Source organism: Petaurus breviceps, unplaced genomic scaffold (assembly GCF_028583685.1).
Source record: "Petaurus breviceps papuanus isolate PSGF00001 unplaced genomic scaffold, PetGlider_PUasm1.0 90865, whole genome shotgun sequence".
Classification (NCBI taxonomy): Eukaryota; Metazoa; Chordata; class Mammalia; order Diprotodontia; family Petauridae; genus Petaurus; species Petaurus breviceps.
In genome coordinates, this window is record NW_027187367.1 from 14,484,737 (window position 1) to 14,504,487 (window position 19,751).

The 19,751-nt window shown below is 38.4% G+C and overlaps 1 protein-coding gene across 1 annotated transcript in view; it reads right to left on the reverse strand.

The window, feature by feature from the left end:
- Positions 1 to 260: 260 nt before the first annotated feature.
- GLO1 (glyoxalase I) overlaps positions 261 to 19,751 on the reverse strand; it is a 22,993-nt gene continuing 3,502 nt past the window's right edge. Inside the window, exons 2-6 of the mRNA XM_069073610.1 lie at positions 19,087 to 19,169; positions 8,982 to 9,122; positions 6,567 to 6,634; positions 4,184 to 4,273; positions 261 to 2,377 (exon numbers count right to left, since the gene is read on the reverse strand). Coding sequence (XP_068929711.1) covers positions 2,289 to 2,377; positions 4,184 to 4,273; positions 6,567 to 6,634; positions 8,982 to 9,122; positions 19,087 to 19,169 — 471 coding nt within the window. The 3' untranslated portion in view covers positions 261 to 2,288. The remainder of the gene's footprint in view (positions 2,378 to 4,183; positions 4,274 to 6,566; positions 6,635 to 8,981; positions 9,123 to 19,086; positions 19,170 to 19,751) is intronic.

Here is a 19,751-nt window from a genome sequence, read left to right on the forward strand (position 1 = left end):
AAATATCAAGTATTCTGAACTTTCCAGCCCTTACATGTTGTAAAGACTTTAGGAATTTCAGGAATAGGCATAGTGAATTCTCCCTCCTGAAGTATATGCTCCTGAGAGAAAAAACTCGAGTTCAAGAGCACCTACTATTGCCAAACCATTTTTACATAAAGCGTGATAAATACTATATTCACCAAAGGCAATTATACTTAAAGTGTTCATATATAACTCTGGCAAGAAAGAAAAAAATGTACTAAAAAAAGTCAATGAAATTTCATTTGAAATTAAACTTTAATTCAAAATTTACTCAATAGATCTATTCAGCCCAAACAGCCATTGTAAAGTGCTTCCAGCAAGTCAAGAAGCATTTATTAAATGCTTACTACATGCCAGTCACGATTCTAAATGCAAAAATCACAGTCCCTGCCTTCAGGAAGCTTACATTCTATGGGGAGATAAGTAAACTACTAGGTAGAACCAAGACAAAGAGAGTACATGTAATCTCAGAAAAGAAGGTATAAGATGGATGAAATGGGAAAAACCTCTTGGACTAAGTGAAATTTCAGAAAGTCTTAAAGTAGTTAAGTAAACTAAGAGGCACAGGTAAGGAGATAGACATTCCAGGTGAGGGGGAAAGCTAAGGCAAATGCACAGGCAAGGGGGACATGTTTGGGGAACTGTCAGAATATCTGGAAGTTGGTAGAGCAGCTAAGTTTTGAAGGGTTTTAAAAAGTCAATTTTATCCTAGAGGTAATAAAGAGCCACTCGAGCTCACTGAGCAGCGTCAGACCAACAATTGAGAAAAAAAAAAAAACAACCACTCTGGCAGCTAAAGAGAGGATGGATTGGAAGAGAGAAAGAACTTAGGCAGGGAGACTAACCAGAAAGCAGCTTCAATAGTCTAGGTGAGAGGTGATGAGGGCTTGAATGAGGATTGTGGGTATGCAAATGGAGGAAGGCAGATATATACTAGTTACTGTAAAGGTGGGAATATCAAGATCTGACAATAGATTGGACATGTGAGATGAGTGCAATCATTACTGGAATAGCCCACAGGGTTTGATTACATTTTGCAAAATGTCTGTTGCTAAATGAAATTGAATTTTTGTATTATAGGGCCATAATGAATATAAAGACCAGCAATATTTTAAAAACAGATTGAATGGATGTCAGTTTTATAGGGAAGTATATTTAGCAGAGGGTTTGCTAATTAGCAGTTGCTGCATTAATTAAATTTTGTGTTGAGAGATCATTGAATGTGATTTACAACCAATATAACATAAGTAGCCTTTTATTCTAATTCTTTATTTTGGTGTGGAAGCAACTCTGGCTTCCAGAAGTCTATACCAGTAAAACATAAGCTTAGGTAGTTCCAGTGGTAAGAAGGAAAGACTTTAAATATTGGCCTTGTTGGTAGATAATGTCTGTAGCATGAAGACCAGCCTAACGATGCTGAAGAAGTTCTTTATGAAGAATCTGACCATGAGTAGAAGAAAAAAATATCCGCTTTATCTAATGGTTGATTTCAGTGTAGAAGACTTATCATGATGTATTTTAAGGTTCTAATTTCAGATGCATGATCTCAAAAGTACAGCTTTAAAAAAATTAATCACTGAGATCTCGATTACATGAAAATACCTTAAACAGAATAAAGTTTCCACTTATCTCAAAAAGCTTCTATGACTTTAAAAATACTTTCACACTAGCATCCTTATCAACGTGATGGGATTTTAAGAAGTTGCATCTCAAGGCATCTACCTGAACATAATGAATACTTTATACTAAATTCTCCAATTTTTCCATTTGTAGTTCACATTAAATTTCAAGGTGTGCATCTTCCTTTATTCTCCATTGTGAAAAGTTATTTCTAGGGCATTTAAATCTCAGAAGACATCACAACACAACCACATTAAATGCTTTTTTGAAAATGATGGTTAAACAAAAGTTAAAAGGCAAAGAGAAGTGATGTTCAGGAAGCATAAAAGGCTAATTTAAAATTGGCCTCTGAGGAGGAATTGTACTAATTATTACATAAAAGGCAAAGATGCATGACTACATTCAAGGACAGAGCTGGAACTATAGTATTTCAACTAGTGGGAGACATAGTGCTTTAAAACATGAACAGTAAATGCAAAATACAGCCAAAAATGGGTCACGAATAGAACCAAAGAACAAATCTGAAGTGGAGAAAGGACTATGTAAATACTGCATTCTTCCTTTAGTCTAAGCAACCTTGAATCACATTCTTGTTTTCAAAATGTCTTCTAAAGAAATCTCAAAACTGTAGCGTTCTGGCCAAACTAAGTGAGGGCTATCATTTGAGCAGGATTCAGAATTTCAATCCAGTAGCCATCAGGATCTTGAATAAATGCCAGTCCTTTCATTTTGCCTGGGTGGGGAGAAAGTAAAACATTTACTACTAAATCATTAAGAAAAAAAATTTAACATTTAAGGTCTCAAACATGGAATTCCCATCGCACTTTGGACAGAATTACACTGTTATCTGAGAGCATGCCCTCCTCAGAAAGTCTGAGCTCAAGCACATGGCTGGAAAAGAACCCTATGAAAACAAACTGTTAAAGAAATGGCAGCAGCTCTGATCACAGGAGCGCGTGTCCAGGGCTATAGGGACCTCAGAGGCTGTTGGAACCAACCTTCTCATTTTATAGATGACAAAATTTATCTAGGGAAGCGAAATGACTCACCTGCCACCTCAGTGACATGGGTCTGTGGATGAGCAGGCCCTCTGATTCCAGAGGCAATTAGCCTTTCCACTATAGTCACACTGCTGAGTGTTGAAATTTCTTCTTTTTATTTTAAATTCCCTATCAGCTGACCAATTAGAGAGCATTGTACTGAAAGGGACAAAAGAGAGGCAGGGGAATCCAAGGAGCAAGGCCAGGGAAACCTAGAATTCCAGAGCTAGAAGAACCTTGGAGATCATCTAGAACACCCCCTTCTTGTTATACTGCAGTGGAAACAAGTCTAGAGAAGGTACTGGCTCCAGGTCCCAATGACATCACGCAGCACAGCAGAGTCAAGGTTTTCTGACTTTGAATCCAGGACTCCTTCTGTCATATGGTTTCTGGTTAGGCCTAAAACCAAGGATTCTTCAATTCTAAGCCCAAAGCTCTCTGCAAGTGCTACTAATGCTCAGAGCTGTATTTTCCCCCACAAACTTACTGGGGAGTAACTCTTTGTAATCTGTCCAGTGATGCTAAATAAATGTGCATTCCGATTTGACTTCTTTGAACTTCAAAGGCAAAAGGGACTCACTGACTGAATGGTTAGTGAATATTTTACAGTTTTCACCTGCACCAGTAGAGAATACCTCTAGTTTAGTAAGACTCCATTCTAATCCAATTCAATCTTCAAGTATTTTTTTTTTTTAAAGCAACTGGGGTTAAGTAATTTGCTCAAGGTTACAAGGCCAGTTATTTCTGGGTATGGTGCTAAGTATCAGAGCCCAGATTCGATTCCCAGGTCACCCCAACACTGGGACCGGTTCTCTTACTTGCTGAGCCACCTGGCCACCCTCAAGTATTTATTAAGAAGTAGTTACTATACAAAGTTTTTAATTTATGTAAGGCGATAGTTCCACAGACCTCTACATAAAGCAATTTTTACGTAATGCAAATCCACCGCACACATGGGGAAGAGAAGGAAGGAAACAGGAAGGGGACCACACATGAACCCATGGAGAGGGGGCCCAACACATGGTTTGCTTAGCACCTTACAGAAAGCATCTTCCATATACAGTTTTGGCTGTTTCAACATCTCTTTGACTTTTATTTAGATGCTTTAAAAAAAACCTTTTTTTTTTTTAAGGTTTCTGTGTGTGTTAAGGTACTGGGTGGGGAGGCCATGGAGCACCAAGCTGTGTGAGAAAATGGTGCTGTACAGTATCGTTAACAAATACACATCAAGTTGAATTTGTGCAATGTGAATTTGAATAAAGCCAGAACCATGTATGCGAGGTGCTCTCCATGAAGTGCTAAGCAAACAAGTTTAATGATTTAAACGATTTAAAACAAGAATCACAGCAAAATGCAAATTTTAAAGCACATACCTTTCCAAGGCCATGGAAATACTATATAAAGCTTTGGATGTGAACAATAGACAAAGATGCTTCTGAAACAGGCAGACCTTGTTTAAATACATATTTAAAATGAAGGAAAGTGTGAGGAAGACTTACCTTCATCAAGTTTCTTAACAAATTTTACTCCTAATTCCTCAAATCTTTTACAAGCACTTTGTATATCAGGAACAGCAATTCCTATGTGGCCTGTGGGACCAGAAAAAAAAATAACACAGCAAAGTGAGACCACAGATTTAGAGCTAGAAGAGTTCCAAAAAGTAATTCAGTTCAACTCTCTCATTTTACTTTTTAAAAATTTCTTTATTACTATTGTGAACTTAAACAACAAATAAAATGGGCATTTTCAGATAAAGAGAAGAAAAATTATACTTGAAACTGGCAGCTAGGTGGTGCAATGGATAGCACTGGGTTTGAGGTCAAGAAGACCTCAATTCAAATCCTTACTTAAGATACTTAATAACCATATGAGCCTAGGCAAGTCTCTTAACCTCTATAAGCCTCAGTTTCCTTCTCTGTAAAATCGGTTAATAATAGCACCTACCTCACAGATTTGTTATAATGAAAAAAATGAGGTGAAATATGTAAATGCTTTACAAATCTTGAAGTGCTTTATAATGCTAGCTTTTATTATAAAACTGTGGTTTTCTATTAATTTGTAGAGTTCGCTTTTCTTTTAAAATATAATAATACACTAAATCCAACCTGTAACTTCCAAAGCTCTTCTGCATATCTGATTTTCCCTAGTTTTTCATTCTTTTGTTACATTCTTTTAAAAAGGATATCTTAATGACCATCTTTTCTTCCTTTTCTTTTTGCTTACATATTCCTATCCCCCACCTCCATTCCCATTTGTTTGAAGGAAAAAAAAGGACAAAGTCTTTGCAACAAATATGCATAATCAAACAAGACCAATTCCCACACTGGCTGCTTTAAAAAATATACGCATTATTCTACATCTTCTGTTAAAAGGCAACCTCCTCATTCTAGAGAAGAAAGAGCAGAATCCTAGAGAGATGGAGAGACTTGTCCCAAGTGTCAGGGTCAAAAGAGGAACCCAGGTTCCCTGAGTTCAAACTCGGATGTTCTTCTCACTATTATCACACTACCTCCCAATACTGTTAGAGAGAAGTAATAAAAATCCATTTCATATGAAATATACAGTATTCAAAAACTGACTGAATCAACTTGGTTTGGGTTAAAAGAACAAATGCTATTTAGCTGGCTGACAATAATAAGTTATTTTGACTTATGCATCGTTCTGAGTGGGTTACAGGTTCCATGAGATGAGAGCTTTTAAAAGCTCTTTCAAACCTGTCTTTCCAGGCTCATTGCCCTTCCCCTCCTTTCCTGTGCTGTGAAATTCACCCAACTGGGTTTCTCTGTTCCTCAAAAACAATGTATTATCTCCTTCCTGAACCTTTGCCCTGGACAATGCCCATGCCTGGGAACGTGTTCCTCCTCACCTTTGCCTCACAGAATCCTTCCTTTCCTTCAAAGTGGAACTCAAGCACCATGGTCTAGATAAAGCCTTTCCTAATCACCCTCAAGTCATTCAATAACATTTACTGAGTGTCTATTATGTGTCAGAAGCTGTGCTAAGAGCTGGGGATACAAAAAGAAGCCCAAGAGAGCCCCTGCCCTCAAGGAGCTTACAATTTAAACGGGGGAGACAATAAGCTATATACAGGAAAAACGAAATAAGTAAAAGAGGGAAGGTACTAGAATTAAGAGGGGTTGGGAAAGATTTCCCATGGAAAATGAGATTTTACCTGGACTTGAAGAAAGCCAGGGAAGGCTAGCAAGTGATAATTACCTTATATTTATTCTGTGTGACTGTGTGTGTGTGTGTGTGTGTGTGTGTTGTGTATGTATACATAACGTTAAGTTCTGTTACAATTTAAGTTTCTTGAGAACAGAAATGTTCTCCTTCGTTGTATTAATCCCTAGCATTGATCTAGCACAGGGACTGGTACATGATAGGTACTTAAATGCTTGGTGATTGATTGATTGATTCGTGGTATTCTTTTTACTCAATCAATGCATATGGTTTACTACCAAAAAGAATTAATTAGGAAATTTATTTAGTTGGTTTAAGATTCTACTGACTTTAAGAAGGAAAAATGAATCCTGTGATTTTAATGGGAAGATTTAGCTCAAGACAGAGTGGTCCAATTATTAGAACCATGACATGATATTGGCAATCAGAACTTTTAAAAATCTGTTGAAAATATGATGTGGATTCCAAAGTGAATCTGTTCCAATGAAGCAAATCTAAAGTCTAGGCAGAAGCAATAACAATGGGTAACTCCTAAAGATGAGAATGCATATGGAGAATAAAAATAATTGTATTATCAATGAATGTCCTACTTACGCTAATTAGTTTTGTATAAACTGAAGAGAATGACACCAATCAAAAATTTATTCACACTAAAAAATAACCACATAAGCATAAATATTACATATGAACATGCAAACATACCAAATCCCCGAGGGTCTGAATTTCCATTATGGTAAGCCTGATTCTCATCATCTTCAGTGCCCCAGTTGCTGCAGAAGAAAGAAAAATATAAATATTTCAGGGTGAAAATTTTTTAAAAGAAAGCTTTTTGAAATACTATAATATCAAACAATTGCCTCATTTATTAAGCTACTGCAAAATGAAGAATGCTTTTGGTCACAGAGAATGAGATTCCAAAGCACATACACTTTGTTTTTACATCACATTTTATTTCCCAATATATCAGCTATCTACCCAACTATCCCGCCCTCATAACAGAAACAAAAAAAAAACATAGTTCAGCAAAGGTAAATAATACATCAACTGCCAGAAAATATATGCAACATTCCAGAGCCATAGACCCCCTTTTCCAGTCACATGGAGGAAGGGAGGTGCCTTTTCTCATCTGTTCTCCAGGGCCAAACTAGGTCAGTATGATTCTGCACAATGTTTGGTTTGACTTTATTCTTTTATTCACATTGTTGTGACTCCATGCATAGTTTTACCTCATTTTGCTTATTTACTTCACTTTGCACTGGTTCACATAAGTCTTTCCTTGTGCAGGGCATCCAAACAGATGCTGAATCTTTTCATCTCTCCCTGCACAACATCTCTTACATCTGTCTACTTCTCTTTATTCCATACCCATCACTCCTAACCTCTCTCCTAGACTAATGCAATGTGTTGGTCCAGAATATACTGGAGACCACTGTCCTAGAGCAGGGATCAACTGATATTCCTTCCTTAAAAGTTTCTCCTTTTCTTAGTTCATTTTCTACCAGGTGCTAAAGCTATTTTCCTAAAATGTAGGCCAACTGTATCATTCCCAATAAACTCCAGTGTCTCCCTATTGACTTTAGGATCAAATACTATTTCAAGCTTTTAAATTTTATATTTTCTTATAGCCTATGTAATTAGTGTAACAGTACATGTCTAGAATTCATAAATATTTCACAAATTGGTTGTGGGTGTACACTCAAAAATTATTTCACTGCAAGGGCATGAAAGGTTTAGGGACTCCTGCCGCAGGGGGTTTAGTCACGGCAAGATTCTGTTCACCGCTTAAGCAAGATTTTTGACATAGCCAAGTGTGCTTTTTGAGATATTCACTTACTTCTTCAATAATATGTCACAGAATCTGGCCAGGCATGTATCAAAGCCAAGCTCCTTGTCTCTTCCCCACCCTCCCATCCTCTCCTCTTTTTTTTTGAGACTGAGACATCTGCCCCCTCCCCAGGGCTCTGGGGCCCCTACTGGGCTTCATTTCTCAAGGCTCTCCAACAGTGGCTCATTGTTCCATCTCATTGCACCAGAACTGTCAGCACTGGGGACTGAGTTCATCCAGGTCAGGAGACTTGGGATTCATCAAGGACAGCTCAGAGCTTTCAGTAATTATTCTATCCTTAGTCTTCCTGGGTGTGCATTCCCTACTAGCCTTTCTCAGCCCGGTCTTTCTTACACAAATGCTGCTCTCCTCAGCAGAGGACAGACAAACAAAATAAGATTGGAATGGGTCTGCCTTCCTTCAGTTATTGGTTATTGCCTTGCCATTCACTCATACAACAGTCTTCTCCCTCCTTTAATTCTCTTTCCCTCAATGGACTTCGCTTTTTCTCACCAGCTTTGGCTTATTCTGACTTTTGGCTTTCATGATACTATTTATGTACCGAGTCCTTTCGTAGTGATCCTCTATTAATCTGCCTTTGTTTATATCCTCTGCACAGACAGCATCATATATTTTGAGTTGGAATGGTTGTCAGAGACCATCTCTTCAAACAACACCACCCTTCCCCCCCCCCCCCCCCGTTTTACAGGAGACTGAGTCCCAGGGAGAATTTACCCCAGGTCTTGAAGAAGCAAGTCTCAGAATCAGGGTCAAAACACAGGTCCTTTGGTGCCAGAGCTAGTGCTTTCCCTCTGGAAAGCATCCTCTTCCTCTGAAAGATCTAACTCTTTGTATCCACATTGGTTACTTCAGACGCCCTCCATTCTGCTTCCTCATTCCCAACTGAAACTGTCTCTTTGTTTGTCAGGATTTTGCTCTTGAGAAGTTCTCATCCTTCCTGCATCTGCCTCTTTTCTGCTCTCTCAGAATCAAGAAAGCATGTCAGAGCATGTTGGGCTTTCCTCTTCTCTACTACACAAACTCTGGGACTGAGTCACTTCTCTCCAAGGTTCCCATTATTCTAAACCCCAACAACCAGTTTTTCCCTCTTTGTAAGAATGAGATACAGGACTGAACCTCCTCTTTTAGGTTCCCCTGCTTATTAGTTCTTCACTGTCAAATGCCCATGTAGATAGCATTACTTTTCCCCTATGATATTATGAAGAGGACCTTAGTACAGAAGACCAGTATGAGACAAATCCCTATAATAAGACCTAAAAACTCATACTCACTGTGTTAACTCAAGTGTAGCTTTTCTGGAAAATGTCCAAGCTGTTCTTTCACTTTTATCTTTTGGGATGTCATTTTTGTCTTCATAGGCCAAGAAGTAGAGTGAAAATTTCATACTGGTAAAATCATATTTTTGGAGTAGTCTGATATTAGAAGACAGGACAGAAGAAAGACAATTACACTGAATCTTCAAAAAACAAGACAAAACAACAAAATAGTGTGAATGGTTCTTTTGTGAAAATATCATAAAAATCCAGTTATCAGCAAAAGCACTTTTTAAATTCCCCAAAGAAACCTAAACTAAATACATTTCAAAAAACAAATCTAAAAATAATCAAAGTATTAAGGAATCATCATTATTTTAATTCTTAAAAACAAAAAGCCATTAACTCCTTTTTATTAGGATTAATGTTTATTTAGGAATGTTCATAGTTGGGGTCTTCATCTATTGATTTTATCTTTGACCAAGTTGGTTCTAACATATCTGCTCTTTCTTTATGATAAAATAAGAAATGCCAATAAGCCTTATCAAGAGTTCCCAATGTGAACCCAGTTAGAATAATATATTTGCACAATATGTCCGTGGTCCCTGAAGTTTGACAAAATATTTTTTGAGATACAGATCATCAATATGACCACACATTTCCACGTACATACAGAGAGACATAAATCAGACTCAGAAGACCTTAACAAGCATAATAGTTATGGGGCTTGCAAACAGGAATTTGGGGAGAGAAGAAAGGCACAGGAAATGGCCAGTTTTTTCACCTTAGGAAAAATTAAAAATCCAGGTTATTTCACCCATTGATATTTTAGGATCAGCAATTCTTTTGGCAGGGGGAGTTACAAAAATGGAACTCCCTGGAAATTAAGAACTTTCTTATTCTTTTTGTTAACCAAAGCTCTCCTTAATATTACATTTCTTGACTTGAAAATGCTAAGTAAATTTATTCATCAATACAACTTCCTCGCTTGAAAGAGAGGGACACACTGATACAAATACAGATTTACACAATGGAAACTATTTTAGTACCATAATGGGTGAATAGCTATGAGGGCAAATTTTTCCTAGGACAAAAGGCCTGAAAGTCAATGTAGGCTTCCCCTTATTTTATTCTGACTTAAAAAAGAGCAAGTAAAATGAGCATTTCTGTGTACAAAGCAGAGCTGAAGGGCTGTACACAGAACTGAAGATCTTTACTACATACAGCCTGCCTTTATTTTTAAGCACAAAATAAATAAAATATTTAGCTTTCAAAGTCATCTTGTTATCTGTTTTTACTTCTGGTCTTTTTATTCTTGTCTGTGCATTAAAAATACTTTAATGATCCTATTTTGTTTCTTTCCTTTTGGGGGAAGGAAGAGAATATAACTTCTCTCCCTCCTATCCTCCCTTCACATTGAAAAAAAAAAAAAAGAAATCCTTTGTAATAAACATGCATATTCAAGAAAAAAAATTCCCACATTGGCTGTCTGAAAATGTTTGTCCCATTCTTCACCTTTTGTCTTCACATCTAACAGGATATGGGAAGTGTGCTTTATCATCAGGCTTCTGGAATCACTGCACTGATTATATTCATACGATATAAATTGCTCAGTTTATTTCCCAACTTGATGGACAGTCCTTTAGTTTCCAGATTTATGCCACCATGAAAAAAAAAAGCTGCTATAAATATTTTGGTACATATGCATCCTTTTGTTATTTATTTGACCTTTGGGGTATTGGCCTAATAGGCACCGAGAATTTCATGAAAGTTCAAAAGAAAACCAAGAAAATGATCAAAGGTTTGGAAGACAGTGCCTTGCATATAGTAAACACTAAATAAATGCTTGCTATCTTGACTTGAGATAGGTCCCGTAAGGAAATACTAAAGGAATTAAGGCTATTCAAGTAGGTATTGGGCAGCTAGATGGCACAGTGGATAAAATCTGGGGTAAGGAAGACCTGAGTTCAAATCTGGCCTCAGACACTTATTAGCTGTGTCTAGTCACTTAATCCTATTTGCATCAGTTTCCTCATCTGTAAAATGAGATAGAGAAGGAAATGGCAAACCACTCTAGGATCTTTGCCAAGAAAACCCCAAATGGCATCATGAAGAGTTGGACATGACTGAAACAACTGAACAACAAAAGTAGGTATAGGGTAGGGATTAGACCTGTGATTTGCCCAGGTGAGGGAACCCCCTTTACTGATGCAGGCTTGTACCTTCTCTGTAAATTATAGAGTCGCCTAGTAGGGCTGGCAAACATACCAGAGGAGCCAGATTAAAATATGATTAGCAAATATTTAACATAATACAACACAGATAATGATGTTAGATGGTTTTCTAAGTCAATACACTGAGTGGCCCTCCTTTTCTATTTGAGTTTGATATCACTGGCCTAGATACTGAGAAGTTAAGCATCTTGCCCAGGGTCACACAGAGAGTATGTGTCAGAGAAAGCACTTGACGACAAATCCTCTGGGTTCCAAGGCAAGCTGTCTATCAACTACACCATACTAATAAGATTTAAAAAGCATTCTCTAGTGTGTGAAAGAGTCCTACCCAATACAATTTAATTTAGCTGGGTGCTAGGGATAGAGAAAGACAAGTCCCTGCTTTCAAAAACCTTACATTCTATAGGGAGAAAAAAACATTTACACACAGGGAACTGAATATAAGATATATGCCAAGTAAATACAAAGAAACTGGAAGAGAAGGGAGTGCTAATATGAAAGGCTTCTTGTAGGAGATGTTATTGGAGTTGAGACTTGCAGGGAACGAGGGATTCCATGAGGCAGAGAAGAAGGGCATTCCAGGCATGGCACAAGGTTCCAAAGGAGGGAAAGAGAATCAGGAAGTTTGTCTGGAAAGTAGAATATGTGAGAAAAAAAATGAAGAGCGTCTGGAAAAATGGGGCTGGAGCACAACTTTAGAGAGTCAAACAGGAGTCTGTATTTTATCCTAGAAGTAACTGGAAGCCAGTTAGATCTAAACTGCAGGAATATTAATTTGGCAGCTGTATGGAAGATGGATACAGGGGCATCACAGAGATCATTAAGGAGGCTATTTATTCTACCAATCTAGGTGAGGGATGAGGGGGCTTGAATCAGGTGCCAAAAAATAGTACCTAACTGTTCTCCCATATCCAAGGAAAATGTAATAAGAGAAAATTGGCTGAAATGATAGCAAAATACTAGGAGACAAAACTATAAAACCATTCTAGCTCACTTAATTCTATTAATTTTCTTATGGGAAAAGTGCATTCTCCTTGCTAAGCTTTTGGTATGTTGTCTCATTATTGTCATTCTGTTGGATGAAGTTATTGACTGTTTGTATAAACTGTTGTTTGACCCACCCATTCTTTAGGATTAGATTATTAAATTTCAAATTAGTTTTTAATCTATCTTTCCATTGTCCTTTATTACACGTAATTTTTATTGCATTGTGATCTGAGAAGAAGGCATTTAATATTTCTGCCTTTCTGCATTTGATTGTGAGGTTTTTATGCACAAATACACAGTCAGTTTTTGTGGAGGTGCCATGTCCTACTGAGAAAAAGGTATATTCCTTTCTATCCCCATTCAATTTTCTCCAGTTCTAACATAGATAGTTAGTTAACTTTTTAACTAAGTTAGATAACTTTTCACCTTCTTAACTTCCTTCTTGTTTATTTTGTGGTTAGATGTATCTGGTTCTGGGAGGGAGAGGCCGAGGTCCCCTACTAGTATAGTTTTGCTGTCTATTTCTTCCTATAACTCACCTATCTTCTCTAAGAATCTGAATGCTATACTACTTGGTACATATATGTTTAGTATTGTTATTACTTTGTTTTCTATGGTACCTTTTAGCAAGATGTAGTTTCCTTCCTTATCTCTTTTAATTAAATCTATTTTTACTTTTGCTTTGTCTGAGACCAGAATTGCTAGCTCTGCTTTTTTTCACTTCAGCTGTAGCATAACATATATTCTGCTCCAGTCTTTTACCTTTATTCTGTGTGAATCCCTCTGCTTTAAATGTGTTTCTTGTAAACAACATATTGTAGGATTATGGTTTTAATTCACTCTGTTACCTACTTCTGTTTTATGGGAAAGTTCATCCCATTCACATTCATAGTTATGATTACTGTGTATTTTCCACCTCACCAGTGTTTTGCTTCTGACCACCACTTCCCTCAATCTGCCCTCCCTTTTATCAGCACCTCCCTCTCCACCTTTTCTTTCTCCTTCCCTCTCCTACTTACTTCTATATCAAACTGAGTGTATATGTTATTCCCTCTTTAAGCCAAATCCAATGAGAGTAAGGTTCAAACAATGCTCACCCCCTCCCTTCTTTCCTTTTACTGTAATAGGTCTTTTGTGCTTCTTCATGAGATGTAATACACTCTATTCTGCCTCCCCCTTTCTTTTCCCAGTACAATCCTTTTCCCCCCACTAATTTTTTTACATCCTCACATCAAAGTCATCTTATATCCACACCCTCTATGTATATCCCTTCTAACTGTCCTATCAGAGATACAACGGGCATTCAGCTGGCCACTTCCAGTTGGGCAACTCCTCCACTCCCCTCACCTTCTCTCTCCTTTCCTCTCCCCTTACCTGAGGGTGTTCTGTTCAAAGGAAGGTACACTTTGTTGGCCTAAAGCTACCTAGTTAACCTGGGGTTTATTAGCTAGATTTCTATTCACTCTGGATCTCATAGATTGGTCCCTGCCCAAGCACCACCCAATGGGTTGTTTTTTGGGCACTCCTGGCTCAGAGTGAATGTAAACCGTAACTGTTTCTCTTCTAGCCATCAAGCCTGAGGGTCTTCCCCTCCCAGTTTGATTTATTAGTAATTTTTTTTATTAAAGGGGCCATTGCTTGACTCACTTCTTTAAAGAGGCTTATTCACTGAATAGGTCTTGCCTCACTCAAAGTGAGAACTTTAAAAGACCTTAGCTTAAAAGGGCCAAGGTCTCCCACTGGCCCAGGATGATACTGATCAATATCAGGCCACTGGACATTCATGGCTCTGGAGAAGATTGGGGATGGTGACTTTGCACAGACCTCCCTCACTCAAATCAGTCAATTGCAAGTCATGTCATCATCTCCCTGATGTCATGGTCCTCTTTGAGAACAAAGGACAAACACCACACACAGAGATATAGTTCTCAAGAGTTACAAGTATCATCTTCCTGTGCAGTGATGTAAATAAAGAGTTTCATCATATTAAATAACATGTTTTTTTCTTTACTGTCTACATTTTTATGCTTCTCTTGAGTCTTATATTTGAAGATCAAATTTTCTGTTTGTTTCTAGTCTTGATTCATCAGGAAAATTTGAAAGTCCCCTATTTCACTGAATATCCATCTTTTTCCCTGAAAGATTATGCTCAATTTTGCTGGATAACTGATTCTTGGTTGTAATCCAAGCTCTTCTGCCTTCTGGAATATCATATTCCAAACCCTCTGGACCTTTAATGTAGAAGCTGCTAAGTCCTAAGTAATGATGACTGTGGCTCCTTGACATTTGAAGTATTTCTTTCTAGCTGCTTACAGTATTTTCTCCCTCACCTGATAATTTTGGAATTTGGCTATACTAGTCCTTGGAGTGTTCATTTTTGGATCTCTTTCAGGAAGTGATTGGTGGATTCTTTCAATGACTATTTTATCCATTGGTTTTAGGACATCAGGACAGTGTTCCTTGATAATTTCTTGAAAGATGCTGTCCAGGCTCCCCTCTTCCCACCCCCACCCCCCATCCTGGTTGTCAGTGGTCCAATAATTCTTTTTTTTTTGTCTTTTTGGAAGGGAGAAGGTAGAGTAATTGGGGTTAAATGACTTGCTCAAGGTCACACAGCTAGTAAGTGTTAAGTGTTTGAGGGCAGATTTGAACTCAGGTCCTCCTGACTCCAGAGCCCCTGTTCCATTCACAGCGCCACCTAGCTGCCTAGTCCAATAATTTTTAAATTCTTCTGGATCTATTTTCCAGGTTAGTTGTTTTTCCAACAAGGTACTTTACATTTTCTTCTATTTTTTTCATTCTTTTGATTTTGTTTGACTGATTCTTGATGTCTCAGAGTGATTAGTTTCCATCTGCCCAATTCTAATTTTTAAGGAATTATTTTCTTCAGTTAGCTTTTGTACCTCCTTTTCCATTTGGCCAATTCTACTTTTAGAGGAGTTGTTTTCTTCAATAGATTCTGCCCCCTACCCCCCCATTGAGTTAATTCTATTTTTCAAGGAGTTGTTTTTTTCAGTTAATTTTTGTGCTTCCTTTTCCAAGCTGTTGACTCTTTTTTCATAATTCTCCTGCATAACTCCCTTTTTTCCCCCAATTTTTCTTCTACCTTGCTCACTTTATTTTAAAAATTCCTTTTGAGCTCTTCCAAGAGGATTTTTGGGGTCTGGGACCAATTCATATTCCCCTCTGAGGCTTCACATGTAGGCCTTTTGATAGTGTCCTTTTTTGTGTTTGTGATTTGATCTTCCCTGTTGCTATAGTAGCTTTTTATGGGCAAGGTTCTTTTCTGTTTCTTACTCATTTATTAGTTTATTTTGTGACTTTTAAAGTTGAGTTCTGATCCTGAGGCACAGTGCACTGTGCCAAGCTTCTTATGCTGGGGGTTAGGGAGCTGGTCATGGTACCAGTGCCTCAGAGGCTTGTGGCTGCAGTGAGATGGCCTGGTCTAGTCGCATCTCCTGTGCCAGGGTTCCTGGGATCGCAGTTTGCCTTCTGTGCTGGGGCTGGAATCCTCACAGCTCGCCTGCCAGGTCCCAGGGACCTTCATTACTGATCTGCACTGTGGCTAAGAGTCTCCCACTGGCTTGCCCAGACACTGCCTGTGCTGGGCCACATTCCCATTTTACCCAAGTGAAACAGACCTTTCCTGAAACCCTTCTAAATTATCTTAAGCTGGAAAATTGTTTCACTCCATCTGTGAGTTCTGCCATTCCAGAATCTATGTAGAGGCTTGATTTAATGTTGTTTCTGAAGGAAACTGGGGAGAGCTCAAGCAACCTCCTGGTTTCTCTCTACCACCTTGGATCTGCTCAGCAACACACTTTTTAAAAAGCAGACAGAAGTGTGGAGCCAAGATGGTGGAGTAGCAAGAAGTACAGTGATCTCCCTCACCCTTTCCATAGAACCCTTCCAAACTGATACAGAAAATGCACCAGACCAAATCCTGACGGGAAAATCTAAGCACAAAAGTTGAGTGTGATCCAGGAGACCGCTGGAGAGGTTTGGGCCAGGATCTGGCCAGAAGAACACTGTAGAGCATTCCAGTGCATGACAAGGCTTTGTCGCAGGGCAAAAGGAGGCCCCAGGTCCAGTACAAAGGAGCTTACACTTGTATAGTGTAGGGAAAGGTATCAATTGGCAAGTCTGTTGACAACTTCCCCGTTCTAAGTCATGGAGGAGATCTGCACCTTGGGGTGGCATTCCAGGGTTAGGAGAGGTTGTTGTTTCTGGATGGTATACTGAGAGAGAAGCAAGCAGCAGCTGTGTGGCCCACACCCCAGGAGTAGAGTAAGGTCTCATTTCCAGCCTTCAGCCAGTCTGTATCCTGCAGTGGAATAACTAGAGCAGGAATCCCAAACCAAAGGGGAGCTTACAATTCTGTCACTCTGTACCAGCACAGCTTTCCAGCTAGATAACAATGGCTGAATCCAGAGAAAGTCCACTGGTACTGCAAATAATGTAAGTCCAGTCCTTTGGCTCACACCAAAATCCAGGACAGGAAATTGCAGGGCTCAGACGTGATCTAGATCAGATCATTGTGCAAGCACTGAAAGCTTACAGGTCCCCAGCCTGAGCTGCTCCTGAGATCCTGGAATAACACAACACTCAATACTCCAAGACAGCAGAAGTAGGACCAGCCCAGACCTTCCCTCCTCCCTCCCCGCCTCCCCCGCCCCCCCAGAAGTATAAAGAGCCTGGCACTAATAAAGTCTGAAGTCAGGAAACAGGCTGGAAGAATGTGTAAACAAAAGAAGAATCGCACAATAAAAAGCTATTATGGTGACAGGGAAGCTCAAATCACAAATCCACAAGAAAAAAATGACTCCAAAATATCTATAAGCAATACCTCAAAGAAAAACATAGCTTGAATACAAATTAGCTCAAACTCCTAGAAGAGAGGAAGCAAGAGGTAAAAAAAAAAAAAAAGTTAAAATTTTAAAATAAATGAAATAAGACCATGAGGGAAAAAATGGAAAAGAAATAAGAACTATGGAAGAAAGCATTAGACAGGGAGTTACAGCTTGTTACAAGAGGTACAAAATATTGCAAATTGGAATGGACCAAATAGAAGCCAATGACTCCACGAGACAAGAAGAAACATTAAAATAAAGTCAAAAGACTGGGAAAAAAAATACAGAAAGAAATTTAAGCTATCTGATAAAAAAAAATTGACCTGGAAAATAAATTGAGGAGAAAAAAATGTAAGAATCACTTTATTTCCTGAAAGCCACAACAAAAACAAAGAGTCTAGACCCCCTATTTCAAGAGATCTTAAAAGAAAACTGGCCAGATTTCTTAGAATCAGAGGACAAAGTGTAAACAGAAAGAATTCACTGGTTACCTCCTAAAAGAAATCCCCAAATAAAAACTCCTGGGAGCACTACACCAAATTTAGGAGCTTCCAAATTAAAAAAACAAAACATACTGTAAGCAGTCAGGAAGAAAGAATTCAAGTACCAAGGAATTAGTCAGAATCACACATGATTTAGCAGCCACCACTATAAAGGATCAGAGTGCTTAGAATATGATACTCTAGAAAGCAAAGGATATAGGTTTACAACCAAAAATAACTTATGCAGCAAAAGTAAATATAATCCTACAGGGGAAAAATGGAGACACATCTCATCCAACTCCCCTGTCACTGTTGAGAGTGTCACCATCCTCTAATCCACCAGGCTCAAAATCTGGGTTTCATCCTTGACTCCTCTATCACCCATATCCAATCGGTTGCCAAGGCCTGTGGATTTTACCTTTTTTAACATCTCTTTAAATATACCTCCTTTTCTCTTCTGACACTACCACCATTCTGGTGCAGACCCTCATCATTTCACACCTGGACTTTTGTAACAGCCTGCTGGTTGGTCTGCCAGTTTCAAGACTTTTCCACTCTGCTGTAAAAGTGATTTTCCTAAAGCAAAAGTGCAATTATGTTGTATCTAGCCTCCCCCCGACATAATAAATTCCAGTGTCTCCCTATCACCTCTAGGATATAAAGCCCTATTTGCTGTTCAAACCCTTTTATAACCTATCTCCAACTCTCTGCACTCCCCGCCCCCTACATATATATTCTTCAAGCCTCCTTATTTTCCCTTGAAGAAGGTATTCCATCTTCCGACTCCAGGTATTTTCTGTGGCTGTCTTTCACGAATAAAATTCCCTCCCTCCTCATTTCTGCTTCCTGGCTTCCTTTGCTTCTTTTAAGTCCCAGCTAAAATCCCACCTTCTACAAGAAGCCTTTCTTAATCCCTCTTAATTCTAATTCGTTCCTTCTCTTGATGATTTCCTATTTATCTTGTATACAACTTGTCTGTACACAGTTGTTTGCATGTTATCTCCCCCATTAGACCGAGAGCTCTTTTAGATTGGGGACTATCTTTTACCTTTCCTTTGTACTCCTGGTTGTCACACAGTAAGCACTTAATGAATGTTTACTGACTGACTTTGATGAAATAGAGGATTTCCAAGCATTCCTGATGAAAAGACCACACTTACACAGAAACTGTGAAGTGTAACCACAAAGGAGTCAAGAAAAATAAAAAGGTAAACATGAAAAATCATAAGAGACTAGCCCCTGGAAGTGGTTCTGTTATGATGATAGTAGGGTTTAAATAGAGTAATTATTTCTTTTTCAATTTTGCTGGTTGCAAAGTGGAAAGAGAAGTCAGAGAAACTGTGTTCATATTCTCACATTCTGGGTAGGAGAGAGGGCAAAGGAACATTCATCATTCAAAGTCTACCTTTGAACACTAAGCCATTAAATTCTAAAGTAGATTTCTACTAGATTTTTAATACAGGTTCCCGAATATCTCTCTCACTCCCACTCCCTAGTTACAAGGCCAATTTTGAAAATATATTTATATATTTTCTAATTTTTTCATATATGTAGCATATATTTTACTTACGTCATTCCAAGAATCCTCGTGTAGAAATCCAGTGACTTTTTTGGATCCTTTATTCTTAACATTGTTTGTTGCAACAAGAAATCCTAAGGGAAAATAATAATAATGATAAAATAGTTTGAACTATTACATAGATAGCAGCATGGCATAGAAGAGACAGTGTGGACCTCAGAGTCAGGAAGGACTGAGTTCAATTCTGGTGTCTGTCAATACTGGATGTGTGACCCTGGGTAAGTCACTTAACCTCTAAATGCCCCAGGAAATTTTGGATATACATTGGTATAGAGTTCCTCACTAGGAACTCCATGTACTGATAAAATCAAAAGTCTAGTTAAAAAACAACAGCACTAACAAAAATAACCTAGATAGTACACAATGGTGATATGCATTTGTGGAAACACTTCACCACTCTGAAGTTACTTTTTAAAAATAAGTGTTTATATGGTCTAGTTAATATAATCTAATGGATTTCTAAGGCTCTATTTTGATAGAGGTATTAGAAATGAGTTAATCGGGGCGGCTAAGTGGCACAGAGAGTAAAACGCTGGCCCCAGAGTCGGGAGAACCGGAGTTTGGTTCTGGCCCCACACACTTAACACCCACACAAAAAAACTAGCCATGTAACCTTGGGCAAGTTACTTAACCCCAATTACCCTCCAAAAGGCAAA